The sequence below is a fragment of the Protopterus annectens genome, chromosome 1.part0 (assembly GCF_019279795.1).
Source record: "Protopterus annectens isolate FY-2018-M chromosome 1.part0, PAN1.0, whole genome shotgun sequence".
In the NCBI taxonomy this organism is placed as follows: domain Eukaryota; kingdom Metazoa; phylum Chordata; order Ceratodontiformes; family Protopteridae; genus Protopterus; species Protopterus annectens.
The window spans coordinates 980,782,776-980,802,090 of NC_056725.1; the positions used below are offsets into that span (position 1 = coordinate 980,782,776).

A 19,315-nucleotide genomic window follows, 5' to 3' on the forward strand; every position below is an offset into this window, starting at 1 on the left:
TCACATGCTCTCAATGTGGTAGATACATGTTTTTTCTTTTTGTTATATGTATGTATGTGTATGTATATATATATATATATATATATATATATATATATATATATATATATATATATATATATATATATATATATATATATATATATATATATATATATATATATATATATATATATATATATATATATATATATATATATATATATATATATATATATATATATATATATATATATATATATATATATATATATATATATATATACAATCAAAGGCACCAGACCATGGCAAATAAAAACATAAAAGTATTTATTGCAGAAAGGTGAACGCTTGCAGCAAAGCTGCTTCATCATGGTCTGATGAAGCAGCTTTGCTCACCTTTTCTGCAATAAATACTTTTATGTTTTTATTTGCCATGGTCTGGTGCCTCCTTTGGTTGTTGTTATATTTTATATTTTTATTGGAGGACCGTTTTACTCACACCACCTTCTGGTTTTGGGTATATATATATATATATATATATATAAATATATATAGATGTGTGTGTTTGTGTGTACATGTTGATTCTCTGTGTCACTGTCCTTAGCAAAATGTTTAATATTTCTTTACTTTTTTTCATAGGTTAGTACTGGACTAACTGCCCTTGCAAGCCATTTTAAGCCTAGCCAATTATCCCTTGGGAGACTCAAACCCTGCACCTTGTGTTTATAAGGCAAACACCTTAGTCATTAGGCCACCCTCCCAACTTTAATATCATTGCTTCTTATTTTTGATCTATTGCTTATATTTCTTAGCAGTTACTGAACCTTGAAGATAATGTGTTCATCATTTGTTATTTTGTCATATTCATTTCCCCTTTCAGACTTATTTTCCTTTATGGGTTTTATCCGTACTTGTATGTGTAATTAATTTCTTTCATCTCTTTCTTTTGTCACTGCATTATATTTTCACCATTTCTTTATTTTCAGTCTTAATGGATAGTACCTTCAGCTGTGTCTCCTTCCCTTCTCAGTGTTCTCTTCCTCCTTCTGTATCTCTTAACTAGTATATAGTCTGTTGTTTCTCTTCTGCTTCTTTAAAGAGACATGATAGCCACACCTCTGGGTTTTATTAACCTGTTAAAAAAGACCCATTTGCATGTTCTTAAAGAGTAATTCATCATCTTACAGTTTGTTGAACAAAACTAGATAAAACCTAATAGGTCAAATATGCAGTTGATCAAAAATGAAAAGTACAAATGTTTGAAGAATGTTTCTGTCCAAGAGACAAAAATGCAGTTTTAGAGCATTGTACATAATTGGTTGATTGCATTTTTGGCCAACTAGTTTATAAACAGGCATTGAATTAAAGCCAATAATCTAAACAGTACAAAACTCCATATAACAGAACAAACCATAACCATTGTTAAAGGACAGCTACACCCAATGTCATATTTTTCTCATTACAAAATTATTTTTATTTCCTTTATCCGAACCTAAGACTACTGCATATAAAGAAATCATTATGTAAGCATTCTCCATCATTCGGTCATCTGTTATTGTGATTGCCCCTCTTGGACAGTATAGCAGGATGTCATCTAATGTGTTTTTAAGGAAATTTGAGCCAGATGGGGAATATAAGCAAGTGCTGTGTCAGGTTTTACATTATTACCTACTGTAATATTGGCACATTTTTAAAAACACAAATAAAATGAGCTATGAACCATCTTGGGGAGTTTTCCATGATGTGCTTACTGCTAGGCCTAAGCCTCTACCATTTTTGACCCTTAGATTATTCTACAGCAAGTGAAACTTATTCTGGAGTTAGGTTGAAATTTAGGTAGTGCCCCTGAACACTTTTACTGATTCCTATGATATCTGAATCTTTGTTAGAAATCTAGCCTTCAAGAAGCATGTTTCATTTATGAGGTTAATTCCTTTGTATAGTTCCTGAATTATTACTGGGTTTTATTATGGGGTGGTCATTGGTTTAGCATACGGACAGTAGAAGAGCTAGAATGCAGCATTAAGGTGCTAGTTTCTAGTTTATTACTGGGATGTTATTATAATTAGGATTATTGACTTGGATTGCTGGTACAGCTAAACTGGAATGCCATTTATTTATGGTTTTATTTATTTGTCTTTCTTAACCAGTATTTGCAGTAGGATCCCAGGCAGGAAACATCCATTTACATGGGTTATAGTTATATGTTGCAATCAACACAGTATAAAATAGCAGTCTCAGCAGAAGCAGCCCTTTTATATGTTTAGCACGTAATAAAATAAAAAAGAAGTAGAGGCAACTGTTTTAAATAGCTAAAATACAGTTATATACATAGGTAGCATACACACACATACAGTAGTTTACACAGAACATAGTATTGTACAACTTATGAAAACTTTTTATATAGGTAAGAAATAGTTCATACAGATAAGACATAATTAATAATTGTTTTTCTACAGTTATGGGAGAGGATATTCATAGAATTGTATGTAATGTTACAGTTTTCATTAGTAGAAAAATTTGTCAGGACCTGAAAACAGGATTATAGCTTATAGATAGATAGACAGACAGACATGTAACAGCTGAATAAGTTTGGTTGACTAAGCTGAATGTCAACAACTGCACAAGATCAGTTCAGTTGACTAAACAGAATGTCAGTAAGTGTGCGAGATCACACAGCTCTGAAGATTGGAAAATATACCCTTTCCCTGATATGGTCTGATCTGAGTTAGCATATATAATTAGAAGGGGTGTGGGAGGTAAAGGGGGCTTACTCCCTGCGAAAAAATTATTTTATTTTGATTTTTTTTATGTTTAATATTGCATGTACCAAAGTCAGTGCTTGTTTATATTGTCAATATTTTATGGTTGATGTTTTAGTCTGTTGACATTTTTTGTTTTTTTGGTATACACACAAGCACATACATGCACACACACACACACATATATATATATATATATATATATATATATATATATATGTGTGTGTGTATATATTATATAGTAAAACGTACAAACATGCACACACACACACACACACACACACGTGTGTGTGTGTGTGTGTGTGTGTGTGTGTGTGTGTGTGTGTGTGTGTGTGTGTGTGTGTGTGTGTGTGTGTGCATGTGAATATTTATGCACACACATGCACAAGCCATTTTAGTAATTTTATCCAAAAAAATCAAAAGCCATAAATGTTTGGGAATGTGGAGAGAGAGGTAGGGGAATGATTGTTTATAGATGGCTTGAGAATACAAAATATGTAACATGCAAGTTAATAGGTTAGTTGTGCAGTACTTAAAGGTGAGTAACTTATCATGTGCACACTACACTTATATTGCTAATAGGAATAAACTAAGTGTTTCTCTATGGATGAATGCCTTTTGATAAGTGATACTCTTTAAGACCAAGCTGAGATTATTCCAGAGTTTTGAAACTGTGGTAGAGAAACACACATCAGTAAGCTTAGTGTGGGAGTGGAATAAGGGTAGCAAGGAGTCAGTGGACCTATTGGGAGAGTGCCAGTAGAGGAGTGATTATACAGGTGGACACATGCTGGGGTAGCTGGGAAATGATTGGTCACTAGTCAGCTTTGGTAAGGTTACTATACTAAGGAATTATAGCCAGTTGTTCAGTCTGAGTAAGACATAATGGGAACCTTTTGAAACTAACTAGATGTGACATGAGAGACATGATGATACGATTGTTAAAGTTTGTGTGTGAGCAAGTCAAAGGGATTAGTGAAAAGGCAAGAAGGATAGGAAAGGGTGAGCAATAAGACAGTTGGTAGTGGCCAGTCTATGTGAGAAAAGAAATAATAGACTTGATACAGGGAGACATTTGCAGTTTGATTAATGGTATTGTAGATATGAACGCTGAACTTTATATTGGCGTCAAGAATGAACCAAGTAGAATAAAAAGATTTCATGTGTTGTTTCATCTTTGTCCATTATTGATAAGCTATTGGCTGGATGTAGTTAATTTTGTCCATGGTCAAAAAGATGTGACAATTTCTTTTCTTTGTATTTAGTTTTAACCTAAATGTATGTATCAAAGACAGAATATTATCTGTTTAATGCCTCTAGCAGTCAGTTAATGAAGTCTCACATTTTGACTGGTGGCAGGCTAGGCAGTAATTGCCTGGATCTCAGAGTCAAAGCAAATTTAAATGTGAGAATAAAACCTTTTCAACTGAAAAAGTAAAACAGCTTTTGACCCTACTTGTTCAGTTAATTGCAACATTGAATGCTGCAAATTTAGCACAGCAATTAAGCTACATTGTAACAAAAGTGATGCTTGTCACTTGCCTTTAATGCACTGTAGACTTGAATGGGATAGCTCTGCTGTAGGTGTGAATGAGGTGAAGCAGTTTCCAAAGATTTCTTAATGGTGCAGATGGAGTGTAACATAAAACATAGTGTGAAGTCAATGAAACACTGCACATTTCATAGGTTCATAGGTAGGTACTAGGCTATTGGTCCTAGGGCCTATATAAGCCTAGCCAAAAAGGTACCCTGGCTTTCGCCACCCAAAAAAATTATTTTTCTGTGCCCATGTTGACCAGAGCCACACAGGTGATCCCCGGGGTCAATTTCCTATTTCCCATCCAATCATCAAGATTTTTCTTGAAGAATGCTAATGAGGAGCTTTGTTTGATATAGACAGGTAGTTTGTTCCAGATTATGGGAAGTCTGTGGGACAGGACTCTATCCCTCCAGTATATTCTGTTTATTGTGGTGACAATATTTAGGTCCCTAGAGCGTGTAGCTCGGAGGGATTGGGATTTCTTTAAATGGAGCATGTCCAACAGCTCTGGGTTTGACATAGCTTTGTATGTTAGACAGAGATCGCCTCTGAGTAGGCAATATGCTATGGAGTAAAGCTGGAATTTTTTGAGATGGTCTTTGTAGGACATCTGAGTTGTGCCATGTACAGGGTGACGTGACAGTGGCATGTTGTTTGTGATGACTGTGAAAAATAAGGGTCTGAGAACTGTCCCTAGTTTAGCGTACCTGTTTCTGAAGTCACTTGTTTGGTTCAGAGTCTGAGTGCGCTCTGCATGTGTCATTGTGCCTTGCATTCTGATCATGCATCTCTAATACTCCTGCTTTGGCAATTGTTTCCATTCTGAAGTCAGGCAGTAATGATATGATGCAAATGCTCACACCCTTGTCACATGATGAGTGACAGCAGCTCCAGTGCTTGCCATAAGCCCTGGAATTGCCACTGCATTGTACTTGTCACAGGACAGTTGCATTCTTTTTCTTCTTTCCTTGATCTGTTTTCTGCCCTAAACAGTCTCTACACCGACATTTATTTTCATCAATACTACAGTTTCTCCTGCCATGGATAAGATGACTCATCTATACCCACACTCTCCATCCTAAAATGTCACCGTGAGGGGTAAATATTGACTTACACACATACAGTTACTTTTATTTTTTTATTTGCACTAAGGGCTTTTGCAGTTTTTATTCATCATATCCTCCTTTCTCAGGACTGAAAAGTTGTTTTTTTTTTTGCTCTGTAGTAAGAAACTCCCATTCCATTAAATTTTCAAAGTGGAATTGGACTATGTTAAGAAATGACTGAGGTATTGGCAGTCAATTTTAGTCTTGTTACTTGTTTTTAACCTACAAATTCTACTAGGCTTCAGATGATTTTTTTTTGCACTGACTTTGAAATCTTGTCACTGCTGAGAAACATTCATGACATATTGCCACATCTGCCAACTGTCTAATTTTGTCTCATATTTTTCTTTGTCCCTCAAAAAATGTTTGTTTTTTCTGGTAAATCACTAAGGATTACAGTCAGTCAATATTGTCAGACATTAAAGTTTCATATTTTTTACTCGTCAGAAAATAAATGTCAATGCAAAAGTGTTGTTCTATTACTTTTTTAAATGAATTAGTGTAATATTTAAAAATTGTCCCTGATTTTGGGCCTTTGTCTCCCCATTACTTTTGTCTTTGCCCCCAATTCGTGACCAAAGAAGTTGAGTCCTATGCATGCTGTATTTTCAAAGGCTGGCTAGCATTTCACAAAATGTTTGTTTTCATTACCAGGCATTCGGTCAACAATGGAGAATAATGAACTATCCTTGCAATCCAAGTCAGAACTACAACAGAGCCCACAACTTGTAGGTGCCGATGTGATAACAGCTGATGCAAGCAACATAATAAAACCTGCAGTAGATGAGGTTGCAACAGATGTCACTTTGACAAAACCACCCATAAGTGACACTGCAAAAACAAATGATGTAACCGTTAAACCGAGTGAAATGGAAGTAGGGAGAAATGCTGCGGAAAAAATACTTGCAAATGAGGGTGGGGCAGATGCTTCAAAAAATTTGACAAAAGCCCTTGTGAGTGACACACTTGTAAGCAAGTCTGTGAAAACAGAAGATTCAAGCAGTGAGTCAAAACAACTTGAAAGTGAGTCCTTGACAACATATGATTCAAAGAATATAACAGACCTACCTGCAAATGAGGTGATATTAAGTGAAGTCCTGAAAGAAGATGTTTTAAGTAATATGATAAAACAAGTATGTGAAAACCCTGCTTTGGAAATCAAAACAGATGAAAAAGATACTGGTGCAAAGCATGATAACACTACTTGTGACATTTCTGAGGAACTTGGGCGAAAGCTGGAGGATATTATTAAGGCATACGGACCTGCCACAAGTTTAGAGGAGCAGAAAAGTACTGGTATGAGCACGGAAGAGGCGGATAAAGGAGAAAGCATGAGCATTGAAGACGGCGAGCCTGAAGACATAAACGGGGAGGGTGAAAAGGAGACACCACCAACTGGTGAATCGCTGGCAGCTCTGGATGTGAATAAAGAACAAAAATTGGAAAAGAAAATAATTAAAAGTCTAGGTAAGTCATTGCTATCACGTGCATGATTTATGTCAATAGTTTCCTATAAGGGCTATGTTTTCCAGAAACATGTTTTCAAACTGTGAACTGCAGTTTTGGTTAGGAGTATCAAACCAGAGAAAACGCTGCAGCTAGACTGATTTGACAGATTGTGAAATGAGAAATGCATTGTACTCTAAAATATGCTTTATAAAAAGCTGGAAATGTATGTTAGTTGGGGTATATCAAAGTTAAGGGTTGTTAACATAATTCCATAAAGAATTTCTAAGATGAGAGCTGTTTGTTCAAGCATATAGAACTTACAAAAGATATTGTCACAAGACCTCAGATCTCCACAGATTTTTAGACACACAATGGCTCATAAGATAGAAATACAGGCAGACAAACAGCAAAATGTCCTGATGATATTCCATTCATCAGACCCTGCAAGTAAGGTAAGCTCAGATATGTTGAGAAAAAAGATAAACCAGAAAATTCTGGTGTAATGCCTGAATGCCAGAGTATATTCTGGACTGTCATCCCATTCTACTCCTTAGACAGGTCTGGGCTAATAATATCAACATTTCCTTTTGACTACATATGATAGCATCATGGACTGATAGTTATACAATAATGTAAGTGAAGGTATATGTTCATCGTATTCATCACTGATGTTGTAACCTTAGCTGTATGGGTTAAATCTTTCCAAGGATTTAACAGCTGCCCAGCTTCTAAAGCTTCTGGGCACCTAGGTGACCTTCAAACACTGGACCCAACTCAGTTTGGCTTTGTTAAGGGTATATCATGCTTATTAAACCTGGTCGACTTCTTTGAGAATGTCACCAAATCCATGGACGAAGGTAAGACAGTGCACACAGCCTATCTCGACCTTGCCAAGGCTTTCAATACAGTTCCCACTCTGGCATCATTGAGAAACTCTCCCAGATAGGAATTAACCCTTATGTTACTAGATGGGTGGCAACTGACTCACCGACAGAACACACTCTGTCAAAATTGGTGACTCCACCTCCACCAGTAGACCCATCACCAGTGGAGTACCACAGGGGTCTGTGCTGGGCCCCTTACTGTTTGACATCTATTTCTCAGAAGTCCAGGCCAAAGTAAATGGCTTTTGGCTCACCCAGTTCACTGATGATTGCAAACTTGGAGCAATTATTGAGTTCCCCAGTGATGTCAACATATTACAGGAAGGGCTAACAGAAACAAATGATTGGTGCCAAAGCCATGGTCTAAAACTAAATGCAAAAAAAATGCATTATTATTCCATTTGGCAAAATGGAATTTGCTACAAATTGCCATATTGACAGCACCCCCCCTGAGTTCCAACTCAGTGGTGCGAGACTTGGGAACACAAGTTGATAGCAATCTGAACTTTGACCACCAAGTTTCCACAGTGGTAAGGAAAGCCTTCTACATAGCCCACGTCATAAGCAAAAGCATAGCATCCATATCAAGGGATGTCATAATGCCACTGTATTCAACCCTCATCAGACCACTAATAGTGTATAATGCAACCTTTTGCATGTACCTCACCAGACACCTGCAGCAGCTGGAGAGACCTCAGAGGTTTCTCACTATGAGAATACATAGACTCCAAACCATGGCCTACGTGGACATGCTGAAATCTCTGTCACTTTACTCTGTATCTTATAGACTTCTGAGAAGTGACTTGTGCCTGACCTATAGGGCACTCTTTAACCCTGCCCTAATGGAAATTCTGCACATTCACAAGTCAAATTCAAGAGTCACTTGCTCTAGGCATATCGGTCTATCTTGTGACATTAACAGATCATGCTGGAGAGACAGATATGTCTTCCAGAGACTGCCACGTTTCTGGAATAGATTCACTATTCATGTATAGCAAAGCTTCTCACTGACCCTATTCAAATACAACCTATATAATTGGATGGGCGACCGCAAATTCACCCTAGAGGTGGCAACCATGTCTCTAATGCACAGGGGGGATCCAGTGTTTATCATAGACCCACTCTGTTCATAAATTCATTCTGAGAACTATCCAAAAAAGAACAAATGGGGATAACTGGGATTAACATGGCTTGTAAAGGCTGTATGGCAGCTAGCCTTGTAACCTCCAATGAACCTATGAACCTTCACGTGCCCAAACTATCATGACGTTTTAGTTTAACTGACTAAAATATAAGTTTGGGTACCAAGGCTTTCAGAATTTTACTGGCACTGAAGAGTTCACTCCTCTGTGGCTTTCAAAGATTGACTCTCAACTTGTGCTGTTCCTTTGCTGGGCAGATAAGTTCCCTTTGGGGAAATAAACTTCCTTTTAATAATTTTGCTTATTATTTATACTTTTCTGAGAAAAAAATGACTTCAAAGATTTTTTTTATTTTTACCAGCATTGGCTGCTGATTTTCCCTGGAAAAAAGGCACCATTTTCAGCTTAACCATGGAACAAACTGTTGGTATCATAGTCATGCCTTCTTTCAGCCACAAAAAGAATAAATTAAGTAAACAGACCTTGCCAACACAGCAGACTGGCAATTTGCTTCATTTGCAGCTGTGTGACTGCTATGGCCATTTGATGTACCTCAGACCACTCATCTTTTACCCTGAATACCTCTCGAGTAGCACCTACAGTCACTATGGACCAGGGGTTAGCCACGTCCTCTACATCTGTTTGGGCCTCCTCAGTGGGCAAGGGACAGCCACTGTTGTCACTCCTGAGAAGAAAACAGGGAAGGCTTCCCTGTTTTGTTAGAATGTTGTGTCCATCCCTAGGGAAGCTGCTGCTGCCAATATTAACACTGTTGGACCCATTTTTCCTCTCAAAAAAAAAAAGCAGAAAGCTAAGCTAATCCTTCTCAAATTTTCTTAAACAGGAGTAGTTTACTAGGGCTATAGAGCCTTCTTGTAAGGTAGTTTCTGGTAAAAGAAAGAGGGATATCTCCTTTACTGAAGAAATGCAAAATTCTGAATGTGGACAGGTGGATGAGGGGACAGATACAGGATTTTCTCCTCAGATTTTTGATTCAGACTCAGAGAAGATCTCAGTTTCTGATTCACCCTGTGGTGGGTATCTTTTTCTGACACTATTTCTAGAATATGCCAGTGTTTTCAGTGGGAGAATATTCAGCTTTCTCAGTCCCTCAGAAAATACTGTTACAGAACAAATTTCCAGAACCTGAAATGATTCCTCCTGTTTTGTCTGCCTTGGAGGATGTGTGTGTTGCTGCCTGCAATTTTCTTGCCAATAAGCCAGTTCCTCCTAAAAAGGCAGATAAGTTGCATAAAATTCCTCAGTCTTTTAAGTTTTTATACACCTTCCCAAACCTGATCCAGCAACTATAGCTTTAGTTAATCCTGCTGCAAAACACTTAGTTAATTCCAATCCTACTGTTTCTGATAAGGATGCAAAGATTATTTATAAGAATGGGAAAAAAGTGTCTGCTCTGCAACTTTGAGTTTCAGAATTTTTAATTGCTAGGCACGTATGTTAATGTTCTGACTAATTTTGAAAGCATGATGAATGTTTTGCCTACAATTTCTTCTTGTGAGGAAAAATCTGTTTTAAATAATTTAATTTCTTCTGTTGTTCAACCCACTACTCATCGTATACATATAGTATGTGTATAACTCTCTTGATACTTCTTGAAGGGCAATGGTCACTGTTACTCTTTTGAGGGCATTTGCATGGCTGCATTCCCAGAATCTCCCAGATGACATTAAAATTAAGACTTTATCCTTTGGCTACAGATTTAGCTTTTGGCCCCTGTGCTTCGGAGGTGATCAAAAAGTGTGATGAAAGGGGTAAGCTGATGCAGGGAATCTCGACGTTTTTCAGTCCTCCTTTTCCAAATTTTCCAAGTGATTCTCTAACTCCTCATCCAGTTTTGGTAAGAAACAAAATAAGCAGTTTAAACAAAATGCAGGTAAACATACATTTAGCAAGAAATGGCAAAGCTGTTCCAAGAAGAATTCTGGAAACTCAAAAACCAATTGCAGTAAAATAAGTCAGAATGACTATTTAAGAGACTTTGTCTCCTCCTCACTTCCACCCTGGCACCCCATTTCTGTTTTCCAGAAAGTCTGAATCGTCACTTTTCTCTGTGGCAACAGATAGCTTCAGAAAAATGGGTTCTGGAGATCATTCATCAAGGTTACAGATGGCAGTGGGAAGAAATTCCTCCTTTCTGAGTGGTAATTCCTCATCCTCCAAACCAAACTCTTTTATTTCCATCTATCCTTCATCACATGGTGTCCCAGGGAGTGATAGAACCAGTTTCTCCTTCCCAGGTGGGAAAGTAGTTTTATTCAAGGATTTTTTTTTAGTATGAAAGAAAGAAAATATTTGGAAACCAGTTCAGGATCTTTCTTTCCTAAACCTGTTTTTGATAGTGCCCAAATTCAAAATGATGTCACTTCACAACCTGTTACATCTTCTTCCTCATTCAAGTTTCCTAGTAACACTACATTTAAAAGATGCTTATAAAAACATCCCTATTCATCCAGATTCCAAGCATTCCTTAAGGTTTTGTGTATCTGTATCAGATTATACGTCCTTTGCCTTACCCTTCGGACTATCTGCTGCACCAAGAGTTTTCTCAAAGTGTCTAGCTCTAGATTTGATGTTGGCTTTTCCAACTCTGTATCTGAGTTTGGCCACTTTTGAGCTTTGGATTCTGTTCTAAGGCTCCTCCTATCCATAATCCCATTGTAGAGAGCGAACTACCTCATATGTCATTTGCAGCCAAAAACAATTCAAGGATTTTGATACTCAGGAAAGACGTGAATTTTCTTCAAAAAATCATTTTTGTCTGTATTTAGGGTTGACTTTCTTATTTATATTTGTGCATTCCTCCCTCTACTAGCACTTTGTGTGCATTGTTTCTTTCCCTTTTCACCTTTTGCAATGTGCTTTCATCTCAATCCTGACTTGGGGCTTGACTGAAAAAATGAAGGAGATATTTCTTGAGAGTAATTTCTTAGACTTCTCAATTTTCAATGGATAGTTTTTTGTGAGTGTCTTTAACCTTTTTCATGTTCTTTAGGATGGCAGGTAAGCCTTCAGAATTTAAAAAATGCACATGACAAGTGTGTATCCTGCATGGAGCCTTCACATCTGGACATCTCCTGCTCCATACGCTAGGCTTTTTGTCAGCGGGCCATAAATGAGAAAAGACATAAACCTATTTTGAAGGGGCTCCTTCAGGCTTCCACAGGAGAAAATGCTGTTTGGGATCACAGAAGTCTACTGCTGCTGCTTCTTCTTCCTCTTCTCCAAAATAGAAACAAAGGCATTCAGACAAGGAAAAACAGAAGTCAAAATCAGCTAAGAAAAGATCACCAGATTGGGCAGCTTAGTCAGCTCCAGCAACTAATATTTACAGACCTTTTGAGCCAATGTGCTTTTTCATATCCTATTATCATTGGATCCCTTACACCTCCTAGGTTGTCCCCAGATCCTATCTCTCCTACGCTCTGGTCTCCAGTCTTACAGGACAGACCTAGTCATCACTCTAGACCACCATCCTCTATCTCTTTCCTTAGGTCAGCAAGGTCTCCTCAGAGCCTCACTGAAGCTGACATGGACAGGATGATGATGAGATTTCTTCAGACCCAAATCCAGTTGAGGTCTTTCCAGCTCCAACCGCTGTTGGAGCTGGAGGAACTACAGCTTCCTCTCACTCTTTAATAGCTTCTTCTCCAATCCAACCTCTCGGATCAGAACCCTTGGATTCAATTCTCACTGAGGGCAGATCTGCATCAGAACTGAGATTCCATAGTTCCTCAACCCTGAGAAGTTCTCTGATGAAGTCAGCTCTGACTCTGTTGGATCCATCAGAGACTCAGAGCTGAACCATTGGTGATGACTTCAATGGAGAAGATTAGATCCAAGGTCTTCAGATCCTTTCCTCCCACTAGGAGCTTTGGTGCTTGATAGTTTGGCTCCAGCATCAGGCTTGGATCCAAGCTGAATGACATCTAAGGTTGAGCCATGTTCAGGAGTTTTGGCCCCTACAGCAAGGCTCCTCAGATGCGTGTCAAATTTGGCATTTGAGGCTTTTGAAAGAGTGTTCTCTTAACCCAGAGAGAAGTCTTCCCTTTTGGAATCAGATCCACCCCTCCCTCATAGCAGAGCCCTTAGCCTACTTTTGTTGTCCCATTGGGACAGCCAGTTTCCAGGATTCTTGAGTCACTTCTGCTGGGACAGACTATGTCAGCTTCCAAGTCCTCTCCTGAGCAATCCACAGAAGAGGTACACAGGAAACACAAGTGCAAAATGTGGCACTTGGATTCCCCTGAGGAATCCCCTACCACTGACACTAACTTTGTTGAGGGAGAATGTTCTCCCAGAACCCCCTTGAGGATTTATCATTCTGAGAGATTCTTGAACTTCTCGGTCAGAAGGGGGGGTGGTCTTCTGAAGTGCCTTCACCAGATGTGTCAATTTCCCTTAAGGCTTTCAGTTCTTGCTCATCTACATCTTGGGTATTCCAGTGAGATGGTAGCCCTGATCTCCTCTCAGCCATGGAAAAATCCAGACACAACTGAACCTACTCCCAAGAAACCCAACAAATTTCTGATTGCTCTCAAAGACCATCCCCATTGTAGCAAGACACTCATGGTAGATTCCATGGTACTGGAGGCAGCCACTGGGAAAGAACTTGGAGAAGAAAATTCTTCAGTCCATCCACCAACTGTGAAACAAGTGTGATGGACAGATTTGGAAAGTATGTTTACACCTCATCTACTTTTTCAGTCAGACAGCTTAATTACTTGGCACACATTACTCATTTCCAGAGAGATGGGACAAAGGAAAATCACCAATTTCTCCCATGGACCTTATGTGAAGATTAAAGAAAATATGTTGATTCACGGTTGGCTACCCTACAGTCCTTGTGCAAAGCCTCTATGCACCTTTTCTTTATGCCACAGAGGGTGCATCTAGAGTAGCCAGCACAGGTATTTCCATAAGAAGTCACCCCTGGATGTGGTTATGTGACTTTGTGGAACATTTCAAGATGTCCTTCATCAACAGCCCATATGATGGAGCAACCCTTTTTGTCCCAAGGTTAAGGAGTTTATCTGAAGAAGTAAGAAGGATGGTAAATCCCTATCTGCCATAGAGATCAAATTCTCCACCCCTCAAAGAGCCATGTCAAGAAACCAGAAGGCAGGAAATAAAATTTGGTTTCCCAAATCCCAGGGTTTTGCATCTGATACTTCTGGAGAAAGAGCTCCCAAGATAGAGGAAAAATCCCTTATAATGGACATCACCCAAGGGGCAGAGGTGACCCACAAAACCAGAGCTTCAGAGGTCCTTTTTTAGAAAAGCATTTCCAGAGCTCCTGGATGGTTGACTGACTGTTGCATTCTGGAGACAGTTGGGGGACACTTTATCCCTGCACCCAGCAACCTGGACATCCATCACTTGAGACAAATTGATGCGGAGGATTATTACCAGAGCTTATTTTATTCCTTTTTATACAATTCCCAATGTTCCAGCCACACAAAGTAAAGAAGCCACTTCAGAAGTAAGAAAGCTTTTTAATAAATGGAGTCATCCAAGAGGTCTCTCCAGACCAGAGAGGATCTGGAATTTACTCAAGATTCTTTTTAGTGCCAAAGACAAACAGGGACCTAAGACCAATTCTAGACCTAAGCTACTAGAACAAGTTTGTGAAGCAAACAAAATTCTGTATGTTCATGTTTCAGTCCATTCTCCCTTTACAGAGGAAAAATGACTGGATCTGCTCAATTAATCTTCAGGATGCGTACTACCACATAAAAATTGAAGGATGCTCCAGGAAGTACCTTCCCTTCTGGCTTGGAACCAGTCATTTCCAGTTCAGAGCTCTGCCCTCTGGTGTCACCACAGTACCCTGGGTGTTTACCAAGTGTATGGCAGTAGTGGCAGCTTGTATACAACTGCAGAGTTTCTGGTATTCTCATATTTGGATGACTGGCTGCTAACCACCCCTACCAGGAATCTACTCATCCAAGGCAAACATTCCTTGCTCCAACTGTGTACAGACATGGAGATTACAGTGAATCTAATAAAATCCAAGTCACATCCAGTTCAGTCACTAGAATTCATCGGAGCAAAAACGTCTGATAGCAAAGCTCCCACAAACAAGAATTACATCACTTTACCAACAAGCCCAGGAAGTCTTCTCCCACCAGAAGCCACCAGCAAAACTAATTCTCCACCTTCTGAGCTCCATGGCAGCCTCTATCATACTAGTCCACCCAGCCAGATTCTACAAGCAGCTACTTCAAAGGACTTTGGTGGTTCAGTGGTCAATCAGGAAACAGTCCATGCCATTTTGAGTGTCACTAATGAAAATTTGAAAAGCACACATAGAGTGGTGGCTGAAATCTCCAAATGTTCTACAGGAACTTCTTTTTGTTGTTCCTTCACTCCAAGCCATAGTGACCACAGACAATTTCCAGCTGGGGGGCATTATCTGGGAAAGACATTCCAAGGCACGTGGTACTAAACAGAGGCCAGTCTTCACTAGTGCTGCCACCTATCCATGTTTTTCAGACTATCTGGAAATAAAACTGATTGTCTGATAGTCCAGAAAACACTATACAAACTCTAGCATTCTGTTTCAAAAAAGAGATTATCAGAGTTTGTTAAATCTGCGGATTTACTATGCTTTTTTTACAAAAAACATAGTAAATCCACAGAAAAAAGACATCACGCATGGAAAAAAGTCTGACATGATGATGACTTCATGAAATGGCTAAAAGTGGGTAGCACATGGGCGGGGCTGTGGGTGGTGTGAGGGGTATGGCCTAATTCCAGTTTTAGCCACAAGGAAAGGTGGCAACCCTAGTCTTCACATCAATATATGGGAGATGAGAGCAGTTCACCTAGCATTGCACGCTTTTCATTGCTCTCTGCCCTTAGATGTGATTTCTGACCAGACAGACAACATGACAATTGTTTGGTACATCAACAAACAGGGAGGAACCAGATTTTATCCATTATGCAGAGAGGCCATGAGAGCACAGCAATGGGTAATATCTTCTTGCCACTTTCTAACAGAAATGCATATAACCATTGACAAGACCCCTATTCAAATCATAGCTAGCTACAGGCCCCCAAATTTGACTCTAGATGCCCACTCTGCCTATCTGGACCTCTTCGAATCTATGAAGATTCAAACCTTTACCCTGATCCTGGGAAACTTTAACTACCCAAACATAGACTGGAAGACATATGCATGCCAGAACACAAATGCCCAGATATTCCCCACTTTTGTCAATGCAAATGCCTTAAAACAGCTAGTTAACTAACATGAGTAACCACTGCAGCATCCCAACAGTATCATCCTCCCTAGTCAGATCTGATCATAAAGTGGTCACTTTCAAAGTTACCATCTCCCCCAACCTCCCACTAGCTAGGGTCAAACAAAACAACTTCTCCAAAGCTGATTATAACCTCCTGAGGGATGGTATAAACAGCTTCACAGCCCCCTCCCCCTCTGAAGGAACCGGCACTAATGTCCAAATCTACACCAAAGTACTATATGAGTATTTATATAGACACATGGAATCAGGAATACCTAGCAGGACGAAATCATACTCCGCAAGGAAGAGTAAATCTGTTTGGTGGACATCTGCAATAAATAAACTCTATAACAAAAGTAAAAAATTGCTGTCCAGAACCAAGAAGGAGCAGGTGCCCAATTGGAAGCAATCTATCCTTAGCCTGAACAAGCAAATAAGAGCACTAGTGAAATCCTCCAAAGCAAGCTTTGAGTCCAAATTGGCCACATCTACCTGAAACAATCATAAGGACTTCTTCACATACATCTACAGTCTCAAAGGAAGCACCCAGATCTGCTCAGAACTGGTGGCCTAGGACACCACATACACAAATGCTGTAGATATTGCCAACTTGCTGGGTGAGAGGGATTCAGCGAAAACTTCACCCTACTGTCCCCCCATCAGTAAATCAGGACATCCACAGTACCTGTCCCCCTCCCCTTATCTCTAGGGATCAGGTCATCACTACCCTCTCAAAGGCAAAAATACAGCCTCCATGGGACCCGATAACATCCTAGGCTGTATCCTACATGAACTCAGGCAGGAACTTGCAGCACCATTACGTGCCCTATTCAGCCAAAGCCTGAGTACTGGCTTCATCCTAGCTGAATGGAGGTCAGCAGCTGTCATCCCTTTGCACAAAGGTGGAGTGTCCACCAATCCAGGAAATTATAGACCCATCAGTCTAACTAGGCAAGGCTATCATGGACCTCATTAACAATGACATTAGAAACCTCCAAACACTCGATCCCACACAGTTTGGCTTCGTCAATGGGAGGTTAAGCCTGTTAAATTTGGTTGACTTCTTTGAGACAGTCACCAAAGCCATGGACAAGGGGAAGATGGTGCACACGACCAACCTTGACTTGACCAAAGCCTTCAACACTATTCCCCACTCAGGCATAATAGATAAACTCTCTCAACTAGGTATCAATCCTTATGTTCATCAATCCTTATGTTACCAGATGGGTAGGAAACTGGCTCACTGTTAGAGCCCACCTAGTCAAAATAGGGAAAGCCACCTCGAGTAGTAGACCCATAATGACTGGCATAGCCCAGGGATTGGTCTTGGAGACTCTCTTATTTGGGATATACTTTTCTGAGGTGCAGGCCAAAACCAATGGGCTATGGCTAACCAGGTTTGCAGATGATTGCAAACTGGGCACTGTCATCAATTCCCCTAGTGATGTGGACATCTTCCAAGAGGGTCTCACCCAAACAAATGACTGGTGCCAGAAACATGGCCTCAAACTGAATACCAAAAAATGCATCATCATCCCTTTGGGGAGAGTGACATCCCCACAAATTATCACATTAATAACTATGTCCTAAGCACACAATCAGTCGTGAGGGATTTGGGTATCCAGGTTGATAGCAACCTGATGTTTGACCACCATGTTGCTTCTGTTGTACGGAAAGCTTTCTACGTCCCAATTTATAAGTAAGAGTATTTCATCCGGAGACAAGGAGATCATAATGTCCCTGTAGTCTTTCAAAACAAGAAAGGAAGTATGGACACCGGGAAATGGTCCACAAATTTATTGAATACAAGCGGTTTTGTCTCAAACAATGGCAAGATTTCATCAGATATTCCCCAATTAAAAAACCTTGCATAAATACCTGTGCCTAAGTCACATGACACAATCAGTCATCATTTAAAGGGAAAAAATACTATTACATACAATATTATCTCGTGATAAATACAACTAAAAAATAACCAAGAATGATAATAAAACCACATAAAAATGCACGAACATATATGTATAAAATATCCTAAAACTATAAAGAAAATATTTTAATTGTATATATAAATATATGTATATATATATATATATATATATATATATATATATATATATATATATATATATATATATATATAAACTGTATTATATAACTATATATATATATGCAGCATTATTATTATCTACACTGTGCTTTCAATTTTAAAATACACCCAATGGATGCCATTTCATTTAGCCCAGGATACCCTGCTGCTTTCAAATGCAAAATCCAATATAACTCCCCTTTCTCCAGAAGTAATTTCCATGGGCCTCCCCTCAAATTATTCTTCACTTGTTCAATCACGATGAATTTAAATTGATACCAGGGGTATTCAGATATGTGTCGAAATAGGGTGTTTGTAGTTCTCCCTGCCCTAATTTCATAAGTGTGTTCATAAATATACTTTTTAAGTTTTCGTTCTGTCTTCTTTCTTGCCTGTCAGGGTCACCTCATCTGAGCATTCAGTCCATCACACATGGTTTCTCCAATTCCTATGATGGTTCCAACAGTCCAGGTTTTAATCTTCAGTTGTTCACATTTTATCCGTTTCCCAGAAACCCTCTACTAGGAAAATTTCCAAGAGCAAATGGAGAAGGTTTTTCTGTTTGGGTGGATAACAATAATACTGATCCACTTTCAGCAATTTTACACTACATCGAACATCTTTTCCATTGTGGAGGTAGGTACTCCACTATTAAAGTTCAGTTAGCCGCAATATCCTCTTTCCATGTAGAAGAAAATCACATGTCCATAGCATCTCTTATATTATCCAAGGCTTTCCTTTGTGGAACTTTTCTTCTACACACACCACAAACAAACACAGCTCCTCCCTGGGACATTACTATTTTGCTACAAACATTGACCGGTCCATGCTAGGATTGACCTAAAGTTTTTTATCATGGAAGACCTTATTTCTGGTTGCTATCCCTTCTGCTAGTAGAGGTTCTGAGCTGTACACCTTGTCCTCAAAACCTCCTTACCTAATTTTTCACAAACCAATCCCTGTTTTCTTCTTAAGGTGGCTTCTGAATCATCTATTCATCAGTCCTTAAATCTTCCAATGCTCTTTCCAAATTTTTCAAATATGGGTGAATATACATTATATTTGCTGGATGTTCATCACCAGTTACAGTATTACTTAC

At 39.0% G+C, this 19,315-nt stretch overlaps 1 protein-coding gene across 4 annotated transcripts in view; it reads left to right on the forward strand.

The window, feature by feature from the left end:
- Positions 1–19,315, forward strand: part of TXLNB (taxilin beta) — a 336,040-nt gene that overhangs the window by 52,102 nt on the left and 264,623 nt on the right. For 3 of the 4 annotated variants that reach the window (XM_044064743.1, XM_044064736.1, XM_044064754.1), the window contains one exon: positions 6,045–6,857. In XM_044064743.1, the coding sequence (XP_043920678.1) occupies positions 6,059–6,857 (799 nt within the window). In that variant the 5' untranslated portion in view covers positions 6,045–6,058. Of the gene's footprint in view, positions 1–2,573; positions 2,578–6,044; positions 6,858–19,315 lie in introns of all 4 variants that reach the window. The other variant, XM_044064762.1, reaches the window with a different exon arrangement.